Source organism: Rhinopithecus roxellana, chromosome 18 (assembly GCF_007565055.1).
Source record: "Rhinopithecus roxellana isolate Shanxi Qingling chromosome 18, ASM756505v1, whole genome shotgun sequence".
NCBI lineage: Eukaryota > Metazoa > Chordata > Mammalia > Primates > Cercopithecidae > Rhinopithecus > Rhinopithecus roxellana.
Window position 1 is genome coordinate 3,343,181 of NC_044566.1, and position 25,936 is coordinate 3,369,116.

At 50.2% G+C, this 25,936-nt stretch overlaps 1 protein-coding gene across 1 annotated transcript in view; it reads left to right on the plus strand.

Annotated features, from left to right (window-relative positions):
* COL4A2 (collagen type IV alpha 2 chain) overlaps positions 1 to 25,936 on the plus strand; it is a 204,740-nt gene that overhangs the window by 145,878 nt on the left and 32,926 nt on the right. Inside the window, exons 19-29 of the mRNA XM_030922365.1 lie at positions 1,458 to 1,568; positions 2,406 to 2,555; positions 9,038 to 9,130; positions 10,434 to 10,597; positions 13,760 to 13,832; positions 13,924 to 14,030; positions 17,565 to 17,766; positions 18,163 to 18,222; positions 19,210 to 19,266; positions 21,393 to 21,500; positions 24,793 to 25,014. Of these exons, the coding sequence (XP_030778225.1) occupies positions 1,458 to 1,568; positions 2,406 to 2,555; positions 9,038 to 9,130; positions 10,434 to 10,597; positions 13,760 to 13,832; positions 13,924 to 14,030; positions 17,565 to 17,766; positions 18,163 to 18,222; positions 19,210 to 19,266; positions 21,393 to 21,500; positions 24,793 to 25,014 (1,347 nt within the window). The remainder of the gene's footprint in view (positions 1 to 1,457; positions 1,569 to 2,405; positions 2,556 to 9,037; positions 9,131 to 10,433; positions 10,598 to 13,759; positions 13,833 to 13,923; positions 14,031 to 17,564; positions 17,767 to 18,162; positions 18,223 to 19,209; positions 19,267 to 21,392; positions 21,501 to 24,792; positions 25,015 to 25,936) is intronic.

A 25,936-nucleotide genomic window follows, 5' to 3' on the forward strand; every position in this document is an offset into this window, starting at 1 on the left:
GAGCCCCATTTGACTTGACTCACTATTATTGATTTTGGTAACATGGAAATATTCTCTTTGAAATTTTAGGAACATAATTTTTAAATTAATGCTGACGATGTTTCTTTTGCATTTTTTAAAAATGTGGCTGACTGAGAGCCTAGCTCTCACCAGCCCCTCCCTTCTCACCGCACTATATTCCTGGAAATCACACTGCAAAGGCGGGTGCTTTCAAAATGCACTTTTTCCCACAAGCGGATTCAGAAATGCGGAGGTTGCCTGCCGCCTTTTCTACCGGACAACATTCCAGTTAATGGTGAGCTGGAATCTGACTGACTCACATTCCAGGGTTTCTTGAAGTCAAAGGTTGACTAACCAGCAGATTCCTTCAGGGAAAAGAGGCAGTAAACGTATCTTTTTCAAGGTAACATTGCATGAACTTGTCAAAAGGCAAAAAGGAGAGAGGGGTTTGTATTCAATGATTCCAAGGTAACTAGAAATAAAAGTAATCTTGCTATTCTTCCAACCAAGTGAGGTCTGTGGCTTTCAGTGTTGTCTCTTTTTATGGAATCATGACAATGGCTAACAGGTGTGTAGGTCACACCGCGTGCCAGGAGATGCTCGAAGTTGTGCTAGTTGTACTTTTCAGTGTGTTTACCCCTCCAGGTGACCCTGCGAGGTGGAGATGGACTTGGCTCCATTTGCTGAGGGAGAGGTAGAAGCGCAGGGCATTTGAGTTCCTTGCCCAGGGTTGCATTTAAGTGGAGGAGCCCGTTTCAGGCCCAGGGCCTCTGGCTGCGGAGCGCAGCCCCCTGCACACTTGGCATGAAGCTGCCCACACAGGAGATGCCATACACGGAAGTCAGGCCTTCTGTCCCTTACATGTGCGTCTTCAGTGTGATCCCTAGCAAGCCCTCTCCTTATTTTAAGGAACTTCGTAAGATGGCATGCAGAGTGAAAGCTTTCCTAGAAATTCCTAATGCCTACATGATTTCTTCTCTTTCTTCTTATCTTTCCCAATTATATTCTAGAAAAAATGTGTTCTACAGCAAAGGAACATAGCCATGCCACTCTGTCTTTGTTTGTTCAGGGGTGAAAGTTTGTAAAAGCCGAATTTTGTTATTAATCCAGCAGGCAGGGATGAGAATAAAAAACCAAAGGGGTTAAAGCTGGGGTCGAGGGGCAGAGTGGAGTTCAGGGAAGTGAGGCCTCCTCGCCCAGTAAAATTGGCAACCACATTAGTTCCTTCTTTATTCGAGCTTTGGACTCACCCGATTTTCACTAATCCTGTTCCCCTGCTGGCGAATGAGCCCCGTATAAAAAGAGACCACCCCATGCATTAGCCATCTTAACTCCTTGTCAGGCCCCACACAGCATATGGAGCATTTGGTGAATATGTAGTCAGTGAAAAAGCGAACACCAGCTGCGATCCGTAGACCACGGTCTTGTTCTTATTGTGGGACTTGTTTCGCTTCCAGGTGCCAGAGGTGACCCGGGATTCCCAGGGGCCCAAGGGGAGCCAGGAAGCCAGGGTGAGCCAGGAGACCCGGGCCCCCGAGGACCCCCTGGCCTCTCCATCGGAGATGAAGGTAATGTGGCTTCATGATAGCAACACCAGAGACCCCAAGCACCTGCGCTGAGGTCGTAGCACACACAAGTGAGCCTTCCTTGACGACGTAGCTATGTTGTTAGTTTTCCCCACTGACTAGTCTTAGCGACTCCAAGGAGCCCCACGCACATGCTTTGGACGCCTTCACAGAACCCCTGCACACATGACAGTAGCTCCCCAACTAGGTTAGGTGGTGCCACGATGAGTAACTGGCCTGCTTCCACCAGTGGGTTGGGAAGAAAATGGAGAATTATCAGGTGCCATTGCCCAGTGTTGATCACAACTATCAAGCCATTATTTGAGGGGCAAGAAGAGGGGTGTATTTAATGTTGAAAAATGATAGTGAACTAGGCCAGGCGTGGTGGCTCAAGCCTGTAATCCCAGCATTTTGGGAGGCCAAGACGGGCGGATCACGAGGTCAGGAGATCAAGACCATCCTGGCTAACACGGTGAAATCCCGTCTCTACTAAAAAATACAAAAAACTAGCCGGGCGAAGTGGCGGGCGCCTGCAGTCCCAGCTACTCGGGAGGCTGAGGCAGGAGAATGGCGTAAACCTGGAAGGCGGAGCTTGCAGTGAGCTGAGATCCAACCACTGCACTCCAGCCTGGGTGACTGAGCAAGACTCTGTCTCAAAAAAAAGAAAAGAAAAGAAAAGAAAAATGATAGTGAACTATACCAACGGCTTCTACCCATCGGAGTTATTGACAGGGCCATGAAGCCCGCTAGTGCTGCCGGTGGGCCCCTCTGGGCATGAACACAAAGGCAGCGGTATAGTATGGGAGACTCATGCTGCAGGTGAATGCTGTTTCGTTTCAGATCAGAGGAGAGGCCTGCCGGGTGAGATGGGACCCAAGGGCTTCATCGGAGACCCCGGCATCCCTGCGCTGTACCCGGGCCCACCTGGACCTGATGGAAGGCCAGGGCCTCCAGGCCCCCCCGGGCTCCCTGGACCACCTGGACCTGATGGTGAGTGGAGGGCAACAAAAGGGAGGGTGTATGCTAATGTTCAGATGAAGCCTGGTCCCCGCCGGAGGTGATTTGGAATTCTCTGCTAAATCACTCTGTGAACGAATCCAGTAGGCCAGTGATTAGAGTGCGGTGGATCCAGGTAGATTAGGGTGTAGTGGGTGTTCTCTGGAGTCCACACAGAAGCTGGGGATGGAAACTAAAGCCCTGTGAGCCTGTAAGTATCACAACCCCATGGATGCCACACAGTGAGGTTTAGTTGCTGCAGCTTCGGTGAAATCCGTCCTTCAGCGAAACATCTGAGCTGTGCAGTTTGGAAACAGATGGGAGCTGACATCACTGCCTCTGTATCGGGGTGATACATTCCACAAACCTAATCCAGGGTGGGGGCCTCACCCTTGACTGGCAGCCTCTGTCCTCTGTTACCCCAGCATATTTAAGCCAACTTGATAATCTGCCTTCTCAGCCCGTGTACAGTCAAAGCTAGAACTGAACAAAGCTACAACTGAACAGGTGAGAGTAGCTGGTGACAAAAAGAGATGGCTGCATTATCTGCAAAAATAAGTGACAGCTATTGGCCAAGGCCCAGACAAATGCCCATGAAAGTCAATAAAGCCAGCAGGCACAGGAGTGTGGACCCACCTGCCACCCGGTAGTGCATCCCTGAATCAGCAAAGATGCTCTTTCAGGTTATAACGTTAGGTGACTCAGCTTGAGTTGAGAATGATCTGTCTCAGGCAGCAGGGAAACATGCAGTCCCGCTTGGGGCTTGCTATCAGAAAAGGCTGTTCTCTCAGCTTCAGCATTCAGAGAAGTATGCTTTAAAGACCAAGCTTGTCCAACCCACGGGCCACATGCAGCCCAGGACGGCTTCAAATACAGCCCAACGCAAATTCATAAGCTTTGTAAAAACATTTTTGCAATTTTTTTTAGCTAATCAGCTGTATTACTTCATTGTCACGCTGCTATAAGAACATACCCAAGACTGGATAACTTATGAAGGAAAGAGGTTTAATTGACTCACAGTCCACAGGGTTTGGGAGGCCTCGGGAAATCTACAATCATGGCAGAAGGGGAAGCAAACATGTCCTTCTTCACATGGCATCAGGAAGGAGAAGTGAAGAGTCAAGAGGGAAAAATCCCCTTGTAAAACTATCAGATATCATGAGAACTCACTATCATGAGAACAGCGTGGTGGAAACCGCCTCCATGATTCAATTACCTCCTGTGAACCAGGTCCCCACCATGACATCTGCAGATTAGGGGAACTACAATTCAAGATGAGATTTCAGTGGGGACACAAAACCTAACCATATCACCAGCTAACGTTAGTGTTAGTGTATTTTATGTGTGGCCTAAGACAATTCTTCTTCCAGTGTGGCCCAGGGAAGCCAAACGATTGGACACTCCTGCTTTCGATGTTGTGAAATGCCTAATGGGAGCATTTCATTCTCTCATAAGAGCGAATATAGGAGACATTGGGAGAAAACAAGAGGTCATGGTCTCTTTCTATGTGACGTTGACCAAAAATTAACTGCCTCTTCTTTCCAAAATAGTTTACTTTAAACTCCCTGACATTGCCCCTAATAATCTCTCATAGCCTCCTACCTTCAGGGAGGAAAAACATGTTTGCTAATGGACAGTGTTTGGTTTCAGTTACAGGTCAAATTCAAAGCCTCTGTTTTAATTGTTTTTGGAAGATGACTTCTCTGACATATCTAGAAGGAAAATCACTGGAGTTATTAGAGGCAATTTCTTCTATTTTAAAAGTAGTACTCGGCTGGGCGCGGTGGCTCACGCCTGTAATCCCAGCACTTTGGGAGGCCAAGGCGGGTGGATCACGAGGTCAGGAGATCGAGACCATCCTGGCTAACACGGTGAAACCCCGTCTCTACTAAAAATACAAAAAATTAGCCAGGCAAGGTGGCGGGCGCCTGTAGTCCCAGCTACTCAGGCTGAGGCAAGAGAATGGCATGAACCCAGGAGGTGGAGCTTGCAGTGAGCTGAGATTGTGCCACTGCACTCCAGCCTGAGCGAAAGAGAGAGACTCCGTCTCAAAAAAACAAAAACAAAAAAAAACAAACAAACAAAGTAGTCACTTCTGTGTGTCTGTTTTATATTCTAAAGTAAAATTTTAACTTAATGAAAATCCACATATTCCCACATTGTTTTGAAAATTTTTAGGTGCAGATATTTCCCTGGATCATGAACCTGCCAAAGAGTCTGAGCAGTGTGAACTTTATTTTTTATATTATTATTATTATTATTTTTTGAGACAGGGTCTTGCTCTGTGTCCCAGGCTGAAGTACTGTGGTATGGTCTCTGCTCACTGCAATCTCCACCTCATGGGATCAAGCAATCTTCCCACCTCAGCCTCTTGAGCAGCTGGGATTACAGGCAAGCACCACCATCACACCTGGCTAATTTTGTAATTTTGGTAGAGACGGGGGTTTCACTATGTTGCCCAGGCTTGTTTTGAACTCCTGAGCTCAGGTGATCCTCCCACCTCGGCCTCCCAGAGTGCTGGGATTACAGGTGTGAATCACCACACCTGGCCTTTAAATTTTTTTATTATCCTGGACTACTGTGATAAGGGCTAAGTTTCTATGAGCATTATATTTCCTAAGCAAATGGTATCTTTTGAGTTTTCTTTTTCTGGAGCAGAACGTGACATGTTAAAAACAAAAGCATACAAATATTCCACTTTAATGGCCAGGCATGGTGGCTCACACCTGTAATCCCAGTGCTTTGGGAAGCTGAGGTGGGCCGATCACCTGAGGTCAGGAGTTCGAGACCAGCCTGACCAAAATGGCGAAACCCCATCTCTACTAAAAATGCAAAATTAGCCAGGTGCAGTGGTGCGTGCCTGTAATCCCAGTTATTCGGGAGGCTGAAGCAGGAGAATCACTTGAATCTGGGAGGCGGAGGTTGCAGTGAGCCGAGATCGGTCCTTTGCACTCCAGCCGGGCAACAAGAGCAAAACTCCATCTCAATTTTAAAAAAAGAAAAGAATATTCCACTTTAAAGAACTGTGATCAAAGGCTAACGTTGCCATTGTTCCTGTAGCTAAATTCCATTTTGATAAAGTCACTGGCATGTGTCATCTTGGTTTTCAAGTCTTGCTTAGTAAATCCGTGGTTTACTAGCATAAGTCAACTGCGAACAATTTAATTTCTGATCCATATTGTAGGCTGATGAGGAAAATAAAGAAATGAGTGGGATGGTATCAGATCAGTGTTACCAGCTGCACATGTTAAAAGCATACAACTTAAGTCCTCTAATTGTATGTGTCACCCCTGTGAGACACATGGTTTCCAAATCAACATTTTTAAAGCAAGTTCTTATACAAAAAGTAGTCCACCGTAATGGCCTTTGGAGAATGTGTGTGTGGTTGTAGTTTAGTAGGAATGACCTTGATTCCTATGGAGTTCTCTGACTTTTCCCCTGGAATGAAATTGCTAGATTCCTCTCTTGTTAACTACATTTCGTCCTGTTTTATAGGTTGCTACTGATGCAAACCAGAATTTTTAGTCTTTTGCAGCTCCAGTAAAATCAAACCAGGAAGACAGTTTTCTTTCTGGGTGAAATACTTCGCTTCCCCCCGTTCTAGTTCAGTTAGCTGAACTGAGTTCCGGGAAGTTCTGTTCCACTGTAGAGTAAGTCAAAATAGGCCTGGCTTGTTTGGCCAGGGGCTCTTTGTGGAAATCATGTTGCAAACATCTAAGAGACACACTGCTATTCTATAGGAGTTATTTAATATGACTAATATATTAGAGAAAAAGAGAGCAGCAGGGGGCAGAGGAAGGCTGTCACCTTCAGAGAGCCACTGTGTGCCTTTGGGACTAAATTTGCAAAGCATCCAATGCTTCCATTGTAAGGTGCGCCCACAAGCTCTTTGTCCTGAATGAATGACGTGTCTGATTGACAATGCTGACGTCTCTGAAGTGTGTGGTTAAATTTCTCTACCTGTGACACTGCATGTCTCATCACACAGAGGGAGAGCTTGGAGTCCAAAGTCCATGACTGACCGGACACAGCAGTTGACCTGGTCACCGGTCACCCTGTGTCCCCAGCAGTGTGGGGTGCGGCCGCCTCTCCTCCTGAAGACGCTGTCTTCTCCCTTCCACTCCCGGGAAATCCTACTGCCCCCCGACATCTCTCCCCTGAAGTCCCTGCCCCTCCCTCCACTCCCCACCTAGATGAACTCGTCCTCCAGATGAAAGTACCCGCAGTGTGTGCTGGTCACTCACTCATTTCCTCTCCGGCCCTGTTCTGTGTTCTGAGCTACTAACAGAAACCATTAACTTGACACAGAGTCAACCCTATGCACGTGTCTCACAAATGCCTCAAGCTCTCCATGTCCAAAATGGAGCTCTGGGCCTCCTCTGTCCTCATCCCCTGCCACCCCGCAGGCCTCTCCCTTGGTCCTCACCCCCCTGCACAAACTCGGAAGCTCCAGCAGAACCCTGGGCTGCTCTGCGTACCTCACCCATTCTGTACTGGCTCCCTCGCACATCCTGGTGGGTCCCCCTCTCCAATGCTGTGCGTGCCCTTGCTCTCCACCACCACCGCCTGCGCAGCCTGCTAGGATGACACCCACTGTTCCTCCCCTCGCCAGCCCGTCGTCTACATGGCAGACCCACATGGCAGACCGTGTAGCCTCCATCCTTGATGCCCTTTAATGGCTTCCTGCTGCCCTCAGGATAAAAGCCAAGTCCGGTTTCTTCCCCTCCCTTTGTGCAAATCTGCCTTTCACTCACCACCCTCTGGGCGCTGGCCTTCTCCCTATTTCAGGGCCTTTTGGAAACCCTGTCCTCACTCTGGAGTATTCTCTCCTGCTCCCCACTTGCGGAGGTTATTCTTTGGGCTTTAATTTAAGCATCACTTCCTCAGAAAGGACTCTCCTGACTACCCCCAAAACATTTCACTGGGCCTCTCCCTGCTGCTTTCCCCTGTTCTCACGGCACTGGCCATAATTGGAAAATCCGCATTAGTGTGTTTATAGCACTGTGTGTTTAATGTGTATCTCCACATCTAAGCTGTAAGCTCCATGAGAGTCCGTCAGTTTCGTTTCCAGTTGTATACTCACAGCAGCTAGCACACAGCCTGGCACAGCATAGGCACAGGATAAGTGTTTGATGAGCGAACGAATGAATGAGCTATGGTAAACGTGCAGTGAGCAAACTGCATGGGACAGTATCTGTGTCCTCGTTCTCATAGACGTTTATCCTCACCTGGCGGTTCTCTGACATGCAAACTCCTGTGCTCTTTTCCAAGCCGATAGCTGGGTTCCTTAAAGTTGGAGTTTTCTCACCTTCCTGTGTGTAATGGCCTCATTCCCTGCTCCTCTCAGGTTCCATGTAGTGTGTATGGCAACATGCCTTTTAATTTGTTGGGGGGAGTGCCATTTGCCCGTTGGAGCTCTCACCCTATTATTGAACAGTGAGGAGGACAGATTGCTGCAGGGCACACCTGCAGAGCCTGCCCCCAGCAGCGGCTCGTGTGTCCTGCAGACGTGCACCCTCCTTCTGCCACAAGACGGCACTCTTCTTCTCCAATGCGACGGTGCGCACTTTGCTGGCGTTAAGAGCGCATTTTTTGCACCGTCAGCCATCAGGGATGCCCCCGCCTGGATCATTGAGCCCTGCAGGAGTTGGTGGGGAGAGGGTTAGAAAGGGAAGGTGGTGGGTGAGGTCATCCAATATGGTTGACCATGCTGAATCCAGATTGGCCACAATATTTAATTAGCATAACACTTAGTTATGCTAACTCCGTGTGTGTGCATGTGAGGCGGGAAAGAGGAAACTGTTCTGGGGGGATGCACACGTGTGCCCCCATTCCTATATCAGAGAAAGATCAAAATGGAAAACTGAGTTCATCTTTTTTTTTAAATTTTTTGGGGGGAACCAGAAGTGAGTAGCAGTCTTGGAATCCAAGTTACATGATCAAAAAATCGAAACTTTTCTTTGGACTCAGTGTTTCTCAAAAGGAATAATTGTTATCCCTATACTTTAATGGAAAAACTAAATTTGCAAACTCTTACATTTCTTCCCAACCCTGAAGGCTATCGCCACAAAACAGTCTACATTTTCTTTTGAAAAAATGTGCTTTTATTTATGGAATTGGGGTTTATGGATCATTTGGGGAGGCTTGGCTGAAAGCCTTGGACTGGATGGGACGCCAGGCGTCTCTGTGGTGCCCGTGCCCTGTGTCTGGGGGCGACCCTGGGTGTCCTTGATGCTGGTGCCCCACAACTGGGTGGGACGCCGAGCACCTATGGTGCCGATGCCCTGCGTCTGTGTGGGACCCCAGGCATCCATGGGGCCGATGCCCTGCGTCTGTGTGGGACCCCAGGCATCCATGGTGCCGATGCCCTGCGTCTGTGTGGGACCCCAGGCATCCATGGGGCCGATGCTCTGCGTCTGTGTGGGACCCCAGGCATCCATGGGGCTGATGCCCTGCGTCTGTGGTTGTCTCTCTAGGCTTCCTGTTTGGGCTGAAAGGAGCAGAAGGAAGAGCAGGCTTTCCTGGGCTTTCCGGCTCCCCTGGAGCCCGCGGACCAAAGGGATGGAAAGGTAAGAACGTCTGGGAGGGATGGGATAAGGACAGCCTGGCCTTTCCGACTCCCTCACCTAACAGAAGCTGAAATCCATCCCCCACTCACGTGTTTGGAGATGAAAATGAGCCTGCATGTCCCTCCCAACCTCCTGTCCCCATGGTGATGACACTGAGAGGGAGTCGCATGGAGCCAGTGGTGCTGTCTGAGCACTCGGCCCCCAGGCTCACCGTCCCTGCTCTCCATCCTCTTCACTGACCTTCCTAGCAGCACTGAGGCCGATGCTGAGTCCTGTACTGGGTTAAAAGGGAAAACAGTTATTTCTTAGGCTGTACTCAGGTAATGTCTCAAGGGCTCAGATCGAGGCATTGTAACAGAGGTCTGTAGAGAGCTCTGTCCATGGCAAGGTGCTGGTATAGTCACCATCCCTGGTCCCACTGAGACTCGGTGGGGTGACGTGGCTTGCCTGGGTCTCCCTTCCCATTGATGAGGAGGTGAACTTGGAACCCGTGGTCTTTGCACCTGACCCTTCCCAGTCACCTCAGGAACTCTGCCCCTAGCTCGAGGCCATCCTCTGTAAGGCTCTGTGGGCCCGGTGTGGTTCAAAGTGTGCTCCTGCTCAGCTCTCCCCTCCCGGAACACGGCAGGGCACTTCCTGGCACTCACCACGCCCTGGCCGTTTTGACATATGTGGGATGTGCGGTGCATTCAGCAGCCCACTGTGGATGGGTATGACCTGATAGCAGGCACCCCAGGACCTGGAGGAAGCGGGGCCTCCCCACTGCGCATCATCTCTGCCCTGGGGAAGCCAACCCCTGCTGCCAGCATAGTACTTCCTTGCTGCCTGGCTCCCTGGGTTCAGCTGTGGCAAAACAGAGGAAGAGGTCAGGCATGTCTTCCCTGCTCACCCATGACCTTTTGTGACCTTGGCCTCTGAAGCCAGGGCTCTTGCCCTCCCTGACAGCTCCCTGGAGCCAGCTCCTGCCCTCAGCCCGCAGGCCCAGTGGTGGCGATCTTCAGCTCCGAGTGCTGAATTCCTTAACCTCCTTCACATTCCCCACAACTCAGCCTGCGCCTCTGAGTGTGGTCCCAGTTTTTAAGTATCTTTAGTAAACATCAGAGTCAAATTCTGAACCCCACGAGACTGTGAATGAACACTTGAGTCGCTTAGTCTGAGCCTCAGTTTTCCCGTCTAAGAAATGGGGGTCATAGTGCCCATCAGAACAGGCAGTGTCCATAAAGCACCAAGTGCGGCGCCCCACTCTCCCCGCCACGCTGAGAGGAATGCGGAACAAGGAGGCCCTCCTCTCCCTCCTCTGCAGGTGACGCTGGGGACTGCAGATGTGCAGAAGGCGACGAACCTGTCAGAGGTCCTCCAGGACTGCCAGGACCCAAGGGCTTTGCAGGCATCAACGGGGAGCCGGGGAGGAAAGGGGACAAAGGAGACCCCGGCCAACATGGCCTCCCTGGGTTCCCAGGGCTCAAGGTGAGGAACAATTTCATCATGAAGCTGGCAAGACACTCTGAGGCCTCCCCAGGTGTCCCGTTCTTGCCTTTTATCTCCTAAGTTTATACAGCTTCAGACCGGCAACACTCATGGACCCAAGGCATGGCTAAACCATTCAAAAAACCCGCGTACTCCAGGGTGGACTTTGTACACGTCCACTGGTGAGACTGAGAAGGGGCGCTGCTGTGGGAACCGCAACCAACAGCTCTTGAAAGAGTTCAACAGGGGGTCACCACTTGACCCAGAAATGCCACTCCTGGTGCATCCCCAAGAGACTTGAAAGCAGTTGTCCGCGCAAGCATGCATACACCAATGTTCAGAGCAGCATTGTTCAAAATAGAAGGTGAAAACTGTCCAAATGTCCATCACCTGATGAATGGATCAACTAAATCTATACAGCATCTAAACCATAGAATAGCGCTCACCTTCACGTGGGAGCAAGGTGCTGATCCATACCTCACTGTGGATGAACCGGAACATGCTATGCCATGGGGGTTGAGACCCACACAGAAGGACATGTGCTGTCACATGCTCTCTCATTCTGTTCTTATGAAATGTCCACACAGGCAACCTAGAAACAGGAAGTCGATTGGTGGCTGCCACAGGTGGGAGTGGGGGTGGGGAGTACCTGCTTAATGGGTATAGGGTTTCTCTTTGATATAATGAAGATGTTCTGGAATTAGATAGGAGTGATGGTTGCACATCCTTGTGAAAATACTAAAAATCACCGAATTTTATACTTTAAGACAGTGAATTTTGTGCTATATGAATTATATCTCAAAAATCTATCATTTTTCATGTAAAAGACATTATTTATTTATCAAATATTCACCTTCTCAAGTTGAGCAAGACCTGATTTAGCATTGTTGGAAGGCTTCCTTCACCTGATAAAAAGCAAGACCTTTTGATTTTTAAACCGTGCATGTGCTTGTGTGGAGGTGTGGACCCCACACACACCAGCTCATGCCTTTATTCTGTGCCTTATGAAAAGATCACCTGCAGCAGACCTTTCTTCCGTGGCAGATTTTAGCTGACCAAAGAGTTCAAAGTGAATTTCAGATGGAGACAAAGAAATTACACTTTTTGTTGATTTTTTAACTTCCAAAAAAGAACTTTGGGAAATTTATAAAGCAAAAAGTTCATTATTTTGCATATTCAGCAATAGAAGAAAAACAGTTGGTCTGGACACTTGGCCAAGGAAATGTAACGGATCTGAGTCCACAGCAGGTAAGAGAACTGCAGCCCCGCAGAGCCGTGTTGCTGACGGTCATGACTCCCAACTGCTTCATGGCACGGAGCTGTGCAGGTGAAAATGAGACCCGGGCACCTCGCTGATCCAGGCCCTAGGTTTTCTCAGAAGACAAACAGGAAAATTTAACAAAAAATAGTGGGTGCTCTGTTTTACCCCAGCTTAAAAAGGATACAGTCTCCGAATCACAGCTGTCTAGCAGTAACAGTGACTCCAGTATTGAGAAAAAGTGCATGTGGTGAGAACTGCAAATATACCAATGGCAAAGCTAGTAGGATCCTCAGTTATTTAAAAAGTGACCGAATATTTCCTAGAAGCCAAATGGATCCCATTCTGTGCCCCTGAAATGTCTAAAACCTTCCGAGCACACATGTCCACAGAACTTTTGTTCAGATGCCTCTGGCTGTGCCTGGTGTCCCGCACTGATTGCTGTGATTGTGTGTCTGGAAACCCCACTGCAGTGGGAATACCTGAGACCATCTGGGAGTTTTTTGGTTCGTTTTTTTTGGGTGGCGTTTTTTTTTTTTTATTTTTGATATTTGTGCTGGTAGACTCTGGCAGGGTGCTTGAAGTGCGGGAGTGGGTCAATAAGTCCATCCCTCCATCCATGTAACCAGCGTGTATTGATTGATTGGGCCTGGTCTGTCTGTGAGGAACTCTCCTAGATTCTAAAGTAATGTTGCAAAGCACTAAATACATCAAGAATCTGCGGAATTTTCTAGGAGAAGGGAAACTCCCAATCACTTGCAACATTCCATTTAATTAAAGCAACTCCACACCTTCCCATATTCTTGGAAATAGCGTCAACCAAGATATGCCAAAAGCTAGCACAGCTCACATTTGAAAACACTCCCCTGACGGGTACCCTGCTCATCGTGGAAAGAGCTAGACGCCATTTTCCAGGCTGCGATTCGAGAATCCCTGCAGGCAGCTTCTCTCTAAAGTATCTTTTTCTTCCAACCTTAACCTCAGTGCAGGAAACACTTGTCTATTAAATACCATTTATTGTTCTCAATATTATCACAAAATTTTACCCTCCATACCTGGATTAACCTGCTTGGCTCCTAAACAGCCGTGGTTTAGAGGAAGCCACCTTGACCTTTAGTTCAGCGCTTCTCAAAAGGCGCTGAGCCTGTGGATCCCTGGGGCCTCTGTGGACACAAAGGCAATGATTCAGCTGCCCCGGGCTGGAGCCTACAGATCTGCACCGTTGGGCAGAGCCCAGGGACACTGAAGATGGGCCTAGGACCTGGGTTTCCCTGTCCAGCCACCTGTGACTACTTCCACTGCATTGTATTTATTTATTTATTTATTTTTGGAGACAGAGTCTCGCTTTGTCACTCAGGCTAGAATGCAGTGGCAAGATCTCGGCTCACTGCAACCTTCACCTCCCGGGTTCAAGTGATTCTCCTGCCTCAGCCTCCCAAGTAGCTGGGATTACAGGCGCCTGCCACTGCATTCCACCACCACACTCAGCTAAGTTTTTGTATTTTTAGTAGAGATGAGGTTTCACCATGTTGGCCAGGCTGAACTCGAACTCCTGACCTCAAGTGATCCGCCCGCCTCAGCCTCCGAAAGTGCTGCAATTACAGGAGTGAATCACTGCGCCCAGACGCATTGTAATTATTTAAAATTAAAGAAAAGGTACCATCCGGTTCCTCAGTCCTGCCATCCACAGTTCCAGTGCTCCACAGCCACTGCGGCCAGTGGCCCCACACTGGGAAGCTGGATAGGGACGTGTCCAGCATCGCAGAAAGTGCTCCTCGGGTGGTGCTCGGCTTGGGGACGGGTGACTGCCTGCCGCTGTGTGAGATGAAAAAGCTTGCCAGCAATCTTCTCAGATGCCCTCACAGTACGAAGGAGGAAGACATTTTTTTGTCTGTTTTCCACAGGGAGTCCCTGGCAACGTTGGTGCTCCTGGGCCCAAAGGAGCAAAAGGAGATTCCAGAACAATCACGACCAAAGGTCAGTTCCTCTCTGGCCATGTGGCTCCTGGGGCACTGAGCCTTCCTGTGGGTGCCTGCCTGGGCAGCTTCACATGCAGATCCCTTTCCAGGTGAGCGGGGACAGCCCGGCGTCCCAGGTGTGCCCGGGATGAAAGGTGATGATGGCGGCCCAGGCCGCGATGGGCTCGATGGATTCCCCGGCCTCCCAGGCCCTCCCGTGAGTAGCCACAAACTGCGGCAGCTCCGTCCTCTCTTCTTCATCCTTCAGGTTCTCCAGACACCCAAGAAGCAAACAGTATTGACACGAGCACTGAACCAACCCGTGCATAGGACAGGTTGCTCATTCTGCTCATTCTATTTTTAATGAGCAGAAATCAGATTTTTTAGGAAACAGTGAATGAAGTTGGAAGCCAAGCTCCAAGTGAACATTTAAAAGTCAATGAGCAAATAAATATTTGTCGTGGTGTAACAGACTAAGACCCCCCCCCACCCAAAAAAAGTAGAATATTCTAAAATGGGTGACAGAACCCTGTTTTTCCAAGGTAAATCATAAAATATACAATTTCATTTTTGCAACAAACACACACTGGTGTTGAAGGAGGGGCTATCTAGTAGCCTGCAGAGACCCCAGCATTGTTTCCTCGGGGGAGGCTGGCGTCAGAGGCAAGGGAGGCAGCCACGGAGGGAGACAAGACCCCCTCCTGTGCACCCTCCGGCCTCTGAGCCTCCCCTGCCACCACGCCTTTCCCACTGCCAGCTCTGGAGCGTTCCCTTCTCAGGACCCTGCAAGCTTATTTCTCAGGTCTTTATTGTCTAGATTCCATTTTCCTCCCTAAGGTCACCAAGCCTATGCCTCTTTAAGCTCTTTGTACTGGTTTTCTGGGGCTGAGGTCACAAAATGCCACAGACTGGGTGACTTAGACATCAGAAATGTGTGGTCTCACAGCTCTGGAGGCTGGAAGCCAACATCAAGGTGTCTGCAGGGCTGGTTCCTTCTGAGACAGTGCGGGAGGATCTGTCCCTGCCTCTCTCCTGGCTTCTGGGAGCTCTGGCATTCCTTGGCTTATAGATGGCTGTCTTCTCTCTGTGTCTTCCCATCATCTGTCCTCTCAATGTGTCTGTCTCTGGGTCCAAATTTCCTCTTTTTATAGGGATAGTGGTCACATTGAAATGGGCCCATCCTAAAGACCTCATCTGACCTTGAGCACCCTCAAAGACCTTATTTTCAAATAAGGTCACATGTCTGGGTCCTGGGGGTTAAGACTTCAGCATCAGCCGGGCACGGTGGCTCAAGCCTGTAATCCCAGCACTTTGGGAGGCTGAGACGGGCGGATCACGAGGTCAGGAGATCGAGACCATCCTGGCTAACACGGTGAAACCCCGTCTCTACTAAAATATACAAAAAACTAGCCGGGCAAGGTGGTGGGCGCCTGTAGTCCCAGCTACTCCGGAGGCTGAGGCAGGAGAATGGCGTAAACCCGGGAGGCAGAGCTTGCAGTGAGCTGAGATCCGGCCACTGCACTCCAGCCAGGGCTACAGAGAGAGACTCCGTCTCAAAAACAAAAAAAAACAAAAAAAAAAAAACAAAAAAAAAAACGACTTCAGCATCATGGGAGGATAGTTGAACTCATAATTCTCTTCCTCCTCTTCAGAGCCTCACACCTGAATTCTGTTTGCAACTTATTTGCCTCATTCCATAACCCATGTCTTCTCTAGTTTTAATGTGGGTCATGTCTGTAGCAACACTCTTAAGTGCAGTGGTACAATCAAAGCTCACTGTAGCCTTGAACTCCTGGGCTCAAGCCATCCTCCTGCCTCAACCTCCCGAGTACCTGGGACCACAGGTGCACGCCAGCACACCCACCTAATATTTTTAAAATTTTTTGCAGAGATGAGCTCTCTCTATGTTGCCCATGCTGGTCTCAAACTCCTGGGCTCAAGTGATTCTCCCGCCTTGGCCTCCCAAAGCATTGGTTTTACAGACATGAGCCACCACACCTGGTCCACATCTTTACAGTTTAAGTGCAGTTTTTTGGGGCCAGAGAACACAGATAATTCTATGATTGGGTGTCTTAAAAATCTTGTCTGGGAGGCAGCAGGGTTAAATAAGAGGCACAGCCATAATTGGTCACTTTAGCCAGAAGAGGAGGATGAGTAATGATTCCTGTGGTTGGAACAGTCTTTGGCCTGTTCAGTGTCATGTGGGGTGGGGGTGGTAAGTGTGTATGTGGTGTGTGTGTATGTGGTGTGTGGTGTGCTCGTATGTGTGTGTGGTGTGGTGTGTGTGTGTGTATGTGGTGTGTGTGTATGTGGTGTGTGTGTGTGCGTGTGTGTGTATGTGGTGTGTGTGTGCGTGGTGTGTGTGTGTGCGTGTGTGTGTGTGTATGTGGTGTGTGTGTGTGGTGTGGTGTGTGTGTGTGTGGTGTGGTGTGTGTGTGTGTGTGTGTGTGGTCCGTTTGAGTCTGGATTTGTTACAGCAGTGATGGCCTTCCCTGGAGTTGGTGCCTTATGAAGTTGGTGATCAGGAGGTGCACCTGTCCAGCCTTGGGGTTCACCCACCCCTGCAGCTCCTAAGCCTGGCTGCCAGTCTCAGCCCAGCTGGGGGCGGGTGGTTGGAGCAGCGGTAGGGGTAGGGGTGAGGGTTAGGGTCAGGGAGAACCCTGCAGCCTCGGCTTCCCATTCTCGGGGTGTAGGGGCTTTTCATAGTGCTGTGTGCCTTCCTTGTTTGGTAGCATCTCTAAGCCAAGCATGTCAACTTCTGACTTTAGAAAACTCATGATCCTGCCCTCGCCACCTTCCAGTGGCATTATCCCCATCGCTGTCCACTAAGTTTGGGGCATCTGCCCTGTGATCTCTACAACAGCCTTGTGTCCCCCTCCCCTATGAAAAAAAGCTAAAACACAGGGGTGCACCACTTAATCAGGGTCCCATAAATAGGGCTGCACTGGTGTCCCTGTCCCGCTCCATCATGCCTTTGACAAGGAAGGGGCTGTGGTGTCAGTGGAGAGCAGGGTTTGATTTGTTATAAGCAGCTGCCTCGTTGTGGTGAGAACACCCAGCCTCGTCCCATGCCTCGGCAGATGGGCTGGGGTTTATGTGCACAGCTGTTTCACCAGCACGTAGGGACGGCACGAAGTTGGGCCGTGGTGTGTGCACAGATCACACCAGCATCACTGCTGCCGGCCTCCCCACCCCATCCCTGCACCTCCCGCCAGCACCCCCTAGTTGGTGCTTTCCTCCACAGGGCAGCCGCTCTCCATTCCCAATCCTGTAATCTCTCCTGACTTCTGAGAGGCACACGCCTCTTTCCTTGTCCAAATTAGCTTCCTTTCCTTTAACAACGTAGCATCCCTTATGAATAGGAGCCATTTCACCGATGCTAAATTATAACAACAAAATCATGTGTTTCTCCCTCCATCCGCAGTGGAACACAGAAGCCTAGGCCTTCACTGTTCTGGGGATGAAGGCCCAGGCTGATGCAGGGGAGCTGGCGGGTGGGAAGAGAGAAATGCTCAAGCGTGTGCACGTGACTTCCAGACCGGCTTCTGTGGCGTTGCTTAGACTGCTACACAGTCTGCCGCTGGCTGCTGTGACCTGGCTGACCGTGGCAGCAGGTTCCTGTTCATCTCTGTTGTCTTTCTGTTCTGGATCCATAGCTCAGGATTCCAGGAAATGGGAAAGGAAACAGGGAAGTCGAGGCAATCTTTAACATTGGTATGTAGTTTAAGAAATAAACTGAATTTTCACACAGGGCGATGGCATCAAGGGCCCTCCCGGGGACGCAGGCTATCCAGGAATACCTGGAACGAAAGGTACTCCGGGAGAAGTGGGTCCCCCAGGACTGGGCCTTCCCGGCTTCAAAGGCCAGCGTGGTTTCCCTGGAGACGCCGGCTTACCTGGACCACCAGGCTTCCCGGGCCCTCCTGGCCCCGCAGGGACCCCAGGACAAAGAGGTATGAAGGAATCCTCCCGTTTACCTTTCACAGTCTGAGACATTCCACGCTTTCCTTCGTCAGTGTGGACGTTTCCCGGGAGAGTCAGATGAGGATGCTGTTTGGCCTCATCTGTTCTCACATGTACGAGGGATGACCCAGCTATGGGGTATTGGGCCCCCACCAGCCTCCCCTCAGCAGCTGGAACATGCAGCCTCTCCTCTAGGACTGCAGTGATAGAGGCTTGCCCAAAAGTTCAGAGATGGCTTTCCCGTTCCCTGCCCACACCACAGCCTTCCTGCCCCCTCCAGCAACATACGCGACACACATACCTTCACATGTGTGCACACCCCACACGAGCCAGTCAGTCTTACCTGTTTCAAAATTGCCTCACCCTGTCCTTTGTCTTCCCCCCAGATTGTGACACAGATGTGAAAAGGCCCATTGGAGGTGACAGACAGGAGGCCATCCAGCCAGGTACTCTGGGAGGTGCAGGTGGCTTTAGGACACTAGGGAACTCTCCTTTGGTCTGCTGGTTATGCTCGTGCAGTGTGCATGGGATAAGAAATATTAATATGTGCAAGCCACGTTTGATTTCCACGGCACTAGCAGAGTGGCCTGGTGAACACTATACATTGCATGAATAACAACCTGGTAGAGACGGAGGGACGTTTGACCAGTCCCCTCTCATCAGAAATCCTTGTTCACTGGAAAGTGCCAGTGCATTCCAAGTCAGCTCCACAGGCACGTGTGCTACCAGGAGGGTCCAGACAGAAGAGGCTGAGCCCAGCCCAGAACACAGACGGTGGCCAGGATGTCAGGCCAAGATGGGAGCCTGGTCCAGATTCCCAGGCTCACAGACAAAAGAAAGCTTCCAAGAGTACCTGTTCTTGCAAGAGAGCCTCTTAGACAAAGGGCAGACAGCACAGTACCCCAGCTGGAGTGTCCCTGCTCCCGGCCACACCAACCAGAAGTGCCCGCAGCCTTGATTTAATTTTGCAAGGTGTCTCATTGCTGTGGTTTACTCTGAAAGGAGACAGAGTCCCAAAGGAGAAGTCAAATAATTCATTTTGAAATCGCAGGCTATCTCCATCGCTGATAGACGCTTCCAGACAAAAGAAAAGCATCCATACTGACTTGCAGGGTAGCAGCCGGATTAACTCGGTTTGCACCCAGGCTACTGCCCTGCAGGGGGGACTCAATTGTTTGCCAGCGCAGTGTCAGTTTTTATTTGACTAGACTGGCTTAGTTTGCATTTTATATGAATATTTTGATTTCAGTACACAATGAAATTAAACTTGTGTTTACATCAGAACCAAGATGAATTAAATCATTCAGGTTACTCTGATCCCAGAATGGTAGCCAGTTTGCACGGCTCGAGCTTTTGACCTTGGGGATCCCCAAGGTCGTGGGACTCAGAATTTAGGATTGCTTGGGCTCATCTTTTCTCCTTTCTGTCCCCAGGTTGCGTAGGAGGGCCCAAGGGATTACCAGGCCTGCCAGGACCCCCAGGACCCTCAGGTAATGCACAGAGGGAACCCAGAGTGCACCCAGCCTTCCTCCCACATCTTCACGCTTCTGTGTCTCCCTCGCACATCTTTCCTCTGATCTTGTATCCCCCGTCCCAGACATGGTCGTGTCCAGCATCTCAGCACAAACTGGTCTTGCACCTGTGGGGAGCCACTGTCGTTTGCCACTATAGAAAAAGGAGTCTGGTAGCTGACACTGAGTTGGGGCCAGGCTACAAGAGAAAATTCAGCCATGGTCGCAGGGGAACGCCCCCAGGGGCAGAGATGGAAGCCTCGTGTTTAGGACTGGAAAGGGGTTGTACCTCTATGTATTTTCATTTTATGCCTCTCCATCCCAGGATCTAGGGAAAGAACTTACAGGAGAGGATTCTTTCTTTTGGGTTTTGACTGACAGGAAACAGGAGTAAACAAGGCTAGAGTGTGTGTTTCTAGCACCTGTGAGAACCTGGGCTTCTGTCTGCTGGCCCAGGCCATCTCCCAGCCCGTATGAGAAAGAGTCTGGATGCTCTTCACAGAGCCCGTGCCTAGGGCCATCCGTGCTTTCTCAGGGATGGCGTGTCCAGTGTTGGCGGTGGGGCCCTGGCCAGCCACCACTGCTCTCGGGATCCCCTGCCTACACCCAGACTCTGCTGCCCTGCGCTCCAGGGTCTCCGTGGGCCTGTGAGCATCGGGGAACACAGAGCCAGGAGAGGAGGGCTGGAGCCTGAGAGGTGGCCCTGTGCCTCTGTCCATCAGCCTGAGGAAAGCGAGTTCTCTGAGCGGTAGGAATTCCCCTTTGGATGTCTCTTCCACTCGGCCCGTGATGGGGCCAGGGAAGCACATCACGTGGATAACAGTGTTGCAAGCACGAGACACAGCCAGAGCTGTTCTCACTTGTTCCTTCTGGAACTGAGTCCCCACCTGTGCAAGACGAATAGTGCAGACAGGCGTTCTAGATGCTTCCTGCTGCACAAATCATGCCCTCACCACTTCCCGTGATAAACTGTAAAGAGTGACACCAGTGTAGTACGAACAGCACTGAGAGTTAGGAAAGTGGGCAGACGCATTCTGTGTGCCCTGCGCCTAAGGGCAGTCTGCGGAGTGCACCATGATCACAGGGTCTGGGAACCACAGGACAAATGCAGAGGTATCATTTGCACCATGAGCAGAGAGGTAAAGGCTCCTTGTGTTGTCTTCTGAGAACTGAACTTGTATCTTCCGCATTCCATTAGACCTGCCCTCAGTCTAATTCCATCCATGGATTTCAACACCATCACTCATACAGCAACCCCCAAAATGGTGACAACTTCGCATGTCTCAGATGGTCGGGGAGAACCAGAGGCCAGCATGCTCAACACACACCCAGACCACAGCCGTGTGCCAAGGCCGGTCACCGGGAAAGCCTCAGCGGTCTGAGTGTGGGTTTCTGTGGCTTTGGGGCTCCCCCAGCCATGCCCAGTTATTTCCATTTCACGCCCAGGCCCCCACTGCTGGGAGCCCCTTGCTGGCCTCCCGTCCACTCCTCCCTCTCACTCCCGCTGTCTGCACACCACTTTCCAAGAGTGGAGGGTGGATTTGCATCACATCCCCTTCCCCAGACCCCAGGAACGGGGATGAAAAAGCGTGGCAGTTGGGTTTTGTGACATTGGTGAGGAACCTCAGCCCTTCAATTAGAAAACACTTCTGGAGCCCACACACTGGGCCAAGCAGGGTTCAAGTGTTTGAGAAGAGTCAACTCATAGTCCTCATGGCGTCCCCATGAAGCAGGCAGTCATTCTCCCCACTTTACAGATGAGGAGACTGAGGCACAGAAAGTTGTCAGTGGTCGCATGGATAGAATAGGTAGGGCCAAAATTTACAACCAGGCATTCTGACCCCACCACCAAAGCCCTCCTTTAGAGCACTGTAGAATCTAAATATTGGATATTATTATTATTATTATGGTTCCAGTCCGTAAACAGGATTTTAAACACTGAAAATCATTCTGTAAGCCTGGAGGTGATGTTTCAGGCTGACATTCCCGCCAGCGCCATTATTTCCCGGTTTCATGAGATCCACATTAAATCGGATGCCAAGCATGACCACACCCATTTATCCTCGTGGGACGTGATGTGGTCTGTGGTTTATTTGGGTGTTTAGGTGCCAAAGGCCTCCGAGGAATCCCAGGCTTCTCAGGAGCTGATGGAGGACCAGGGCCCAAGGGTTTGCCAGGAGACCCAGGTCGTGAAGGGTTCCCAGGACCCCCAGGTGAGTGAGATCAGACCCCCATTCAGTCCCTGGGTTCCAGGGCGGGGACCTGTGTGTGGTTCGTCAGCATCCAGCTCTATTATCTTCCAATTTGTAGAAACTGTTTTGACAAATACTTGACAACTTTTGCATTTGTCCTTGGGAGATTAGAAATTCTTGATTTTTCGTCACTGATATTGTACTGGGTTTTTGCAGAAGCTACCTACAGATCTTGCAGGAAAAAGGAGACAGTGTTGCGGAATGGCTGTCCTCCGCAACACCTGTCTCCCAGGTATGTCCTCGGTGTTAATAATGATTAATATTAAACATTCTAAAGGCAACACAAAGTTATCCTCTCCTGAGAGAACCCTTAAAGGCATAAATAGCCCTCTCACGATGTGGCTGCAAGAGCTTAAGGCATTAATCTGTATGTGGAGGAAAACGAGGTTTCCCTTAACCAGCTCTGGTGAGGAGTACCCACTTGCATGTCAGTGTGCTCTGGAATGCAGCCTGGCGTCCACAGACGTAGGTGTCCTGCAGTTGTGCCACAGGCGGTGTACATGAGTGTGATGGCACTGCCTTGATTGCAGGGGCATGCACGTCTTTTTTTTTTTTTTTTTTTTTTTTTAATGAAATGGAGTCTCACTCTGTCACCAAGGCTGGAGTGCAATGGCACAATCTCAGCTCACTGCAACCTGCACCTCCAGGGTTCAAGCGACTCTCCTGCCTCAGCCTGCCAAGTAGCTGGGATTACAGGCATATGCCACCACACCTGGCTGGTTTTTGTATTTTCAGTAGAGACAGGGATTTCACCATATTGGCCAGGCTGGTCTCGAACTCCTGGCATTAGGTGATCTGCCCGCCTCGGCTTGCCAAAGTGCTGGGATGACAGGCGTGAGCCACTGCACCCGGCCACACACATCTTCAGTAGTGTGTGTCTAATGAAACCATGGAAGCCATTATGGACAACTTTCCACCCAAGATGAAACATCCTTCCACAGGGTCCTGGGCAGGTTCTTCCAGCCTCTGCTGGAATCCCGCTTGTCACCTAGAACCCGTGGCACATTGGAACCCTCTTGTTGCTAGAAAGTTCCTCCCTAGAATACAGCCTACCTTCCAGGGAGTTCTCACTGGGCTGTTCCTGAGCCACACAGTTGACTTCCTCGTAACCACACACCCTGAGAGAGGGGCCACATCTCCCACAGACGTCTCATGAACAGGCAGAACTGACGCCGGGAACACACACTTTCTTTTAATGACATCTTTCCATGCTGTTGGAATTCTGAGCAACCTTCTGGGACCCCCACTTATCAGGATTCCTTTCCAGCCGGGCTCTAGAAACTGAATAAAGCGCTCCCCACGTCTGGAATATCACACAGAACGTCGGGACTGTTGCACCTGTAGGTTGAGCATCCTGCAGATGTTCCCAGTGAAGACTGACGGAACCCTGCCCCTCCCCTGATCTCCACTCAGATAGCTGGTTTAAGCCTCAAGGCAGAAGTGTCTGTCAGTCTCTGATAGATGGTATCTTTCTGAATTTCGTGTTGCAGCCCGCAGGGATTGTTCCAAACCCCGACCCTGTTTCCTTTCATATGATGGTTTCTCCATGGTTTTCAAAATTGGGAAGCAGACTTTCTGTGTCTGTATCAAGACCCTGGTCAAAACAGCTCTGCATTCGAGTGAAGCAAAGGAAGTCTGCATGCCTCTGCCCCGGGGATGGGTCTCTGTAGTGGTGTTGCCCTGCGGGAAGAGTCTAAGTATTTAGAAGTGCAACATTGCCACTCTCATGATTTCATATATACTAAGTTTAAGCATTCATGATTTTGAGAGGAGGATGATAATTCTTGAACATTTTCCTGCTGTGAGTATGAAAGTTCTCTGGTAATTATGATTGGAGTGCACAGCCATGTCTGCGTGAACGCCATACAGGGCTCCCCTGTAGCGGGGAATGGATGGGATATGCCCATTGCCAGGCGATTTGGACAGTTGCCCACGTGACTTGGGAGCCTGTTCCACCATCAAATGTGAGCCCTTACGTCATGAGCGGAGGCTGGGGCAGGCCGGGGGTGGGTGGCGATTGAGGAACTGACCGGTTTCTGAAACGCATGTCGCTTTTTATGGTGCTGAAATATACTGCACTTCTGTCGCCACATGCAGAAGAGGATAAAACGCCCAATTCAAGGATTGTAAAAAGCAGAGAGTCTATTCCAGATCTGAGACCCACACGGGCACACCCAGGCACACGGCTCCCCAGGCACAGCTTGTCACATGGCCAGGGAAAGTCATGTCTCTTCGTTGTGAGTAAATCACACCGTTGAAACTCTGAGTACGGTCTAGCTCATTAACGTCAAGTTAATCCAGATCCTTTATTCTGTGCTCCAGTCACTCCCAGCTCGCAGACAGGGATGGCTGTACAGGCCCACGAGGGCCCAAGGCCCTGCTTATTGGATCTTTTTGGTGGGATACACCCCACAGAACACAGAGAACGTTCCCTTTTCCATATCCATACGTAGGAGTGCGGAGCCTGTCATGTGCTTGATCCTGTCCCAAGGAATCACTTGCCAGTCTCATCGTTGTAGGCTTCTCTCCTGCATGCACAGCGGGGGTGGTGGTGACCTTAGAAGCCTTTCCTTCTGAGCGCAGCGTGACTGTCAGCTGTGGGAGTTCATTCTGAGGCCACGTCAGGGCTGACTGCACCGAAAAAGGAAGTGACCTGATGAGATCATTTGATCCAGTGGCAGCCGCAGAAGACACAGGACAGCCACCTTCCCTCTATCCGCAGATGGGACGTGATGATTTTCACGGTCCATACAGCAGAGGGGTGTCGTTCCTCTTCGAAGCGTTTCCAAGCTGACAGCGATGGGTTTCTACCAGGGAGATGTTACGGCAGGCAGCATTTTGGCTTTGATGGCCCTGCTCGTGCCTGCCTCCCTGGGATTTCGCTGTTCCTCACTCACCACAACCTAGAAGGTCCTACAAAAAGCTGTTCTTATTTGCAAAGCAGGGGAAGCCATGAATTATGCAAATTTAGGTCCAAGGAGGCGTTCTTAAGGGCTTGTCCACCTTCGCTCAGTTTTAGGGCTGGGGGCCGGATGGCGGGGGAAGCAGAAGAAACGTAACCAACAGAACAACGTGGCAAAGGTTGTAGGTTCCAAGAAGGGCCACAGGGACAAGGGCTCGAGCTGAGGAATGAGGAATGCCTTCTGAGGAGCCCATAGCCACATGTTTGCTGTTTCCAGCCTCTTTTTGACACTTCTGTTAGAACGTCACCAGGCTAACTTGTGGGTTGGGGTCCACCCATGTTTCCTTTTAGGGTTCATAGGACCCCGAGGATCCAAAGGTGCAGTGGGCCTCCCTGGCCCAGATGGACCCCCAGGTCCCATCGGCCTGCCAGGGCCAGACGGGCCCCCTGGGGACAGGGGCCTTCCTGGAGAAGTCCTGGGAGCCCAGCCCGGACCACGGGGAGATGCTGGTGTGCCTGGACAGCCTGGGTTTAAAGGCCTTCCCGGAGACAGAGGCCCCCCTGGATTCAGAGGTAAGTGCCCCATTGGGGAGCCAGGGGCCCCATCCCAGCTGCACAGGGCCTCCAAGGGCGACCCCAGTCCCTTCCAGGGGATTTGGTAGGAAGCAACAGTGCCCTATGGTGCCAGCCGTGCGTACCTTCTCCCATGGCCTTCCAGTGCTCCTTTAGAAAGTGTCTATGACAACACCTTGATACCTGCTGTAGTCAATGCAGTCTGGCCATCTGAGAACTTTGACAGGTGTGGATTAACTGATGTAATCTGTCGTCAAGTTGCATATGCCTGGCCGTGACGGGGGCCATGACAGGCTCACTGGTTTCCTTGGCAGAATCTGTACAGTTGGTATGAAGAAAAGATGATGGGCCTGACCATGCTTAGTCAGAGGTGAAGAAGGAAAATAGGAATAATCTGGAATGCAATTTTATTGGTGTAAAACTTAATGCTTTTTTAAAATGTGTTAATGTTGTTTACAGTGTTACCAATGTATCTCTATCAAAGTAGAGCACCCACATTTCATGAGTGACAAGGCACCCAGTGACTTTAAGGGTTCAACTGATGCCAAATCGGCTTTGGGAACCGCAGCCCCAAGCTTTAATGAAAGATGATGCTGTGGACAGCAGGTGTTCACACTGAGTGAAAGAAGTGGGGAGAATGCGATGGAATACATTAAATGTCTCCAGTGATAGAGTTTTATTCATGTAGTTATTTTAATGTTTCAAAGACTATTTTTAAATGTGGCACAATGTTCAAAATATAAAGTCAAGTGAAGAAAACTAGGTTAAAACTGTACTTATTGTGCCATGTCAACTCTGCAAAGGTCTAGTTATTTGTAGGAATGGAAAAGGGCAGGAAGGAGATGCCCAGTGGTAGTCACTATCCCTGAGTGATGGTGTACGTTACCGTGATTTTACCCTTTATACTTCTTTGCATTTTCCT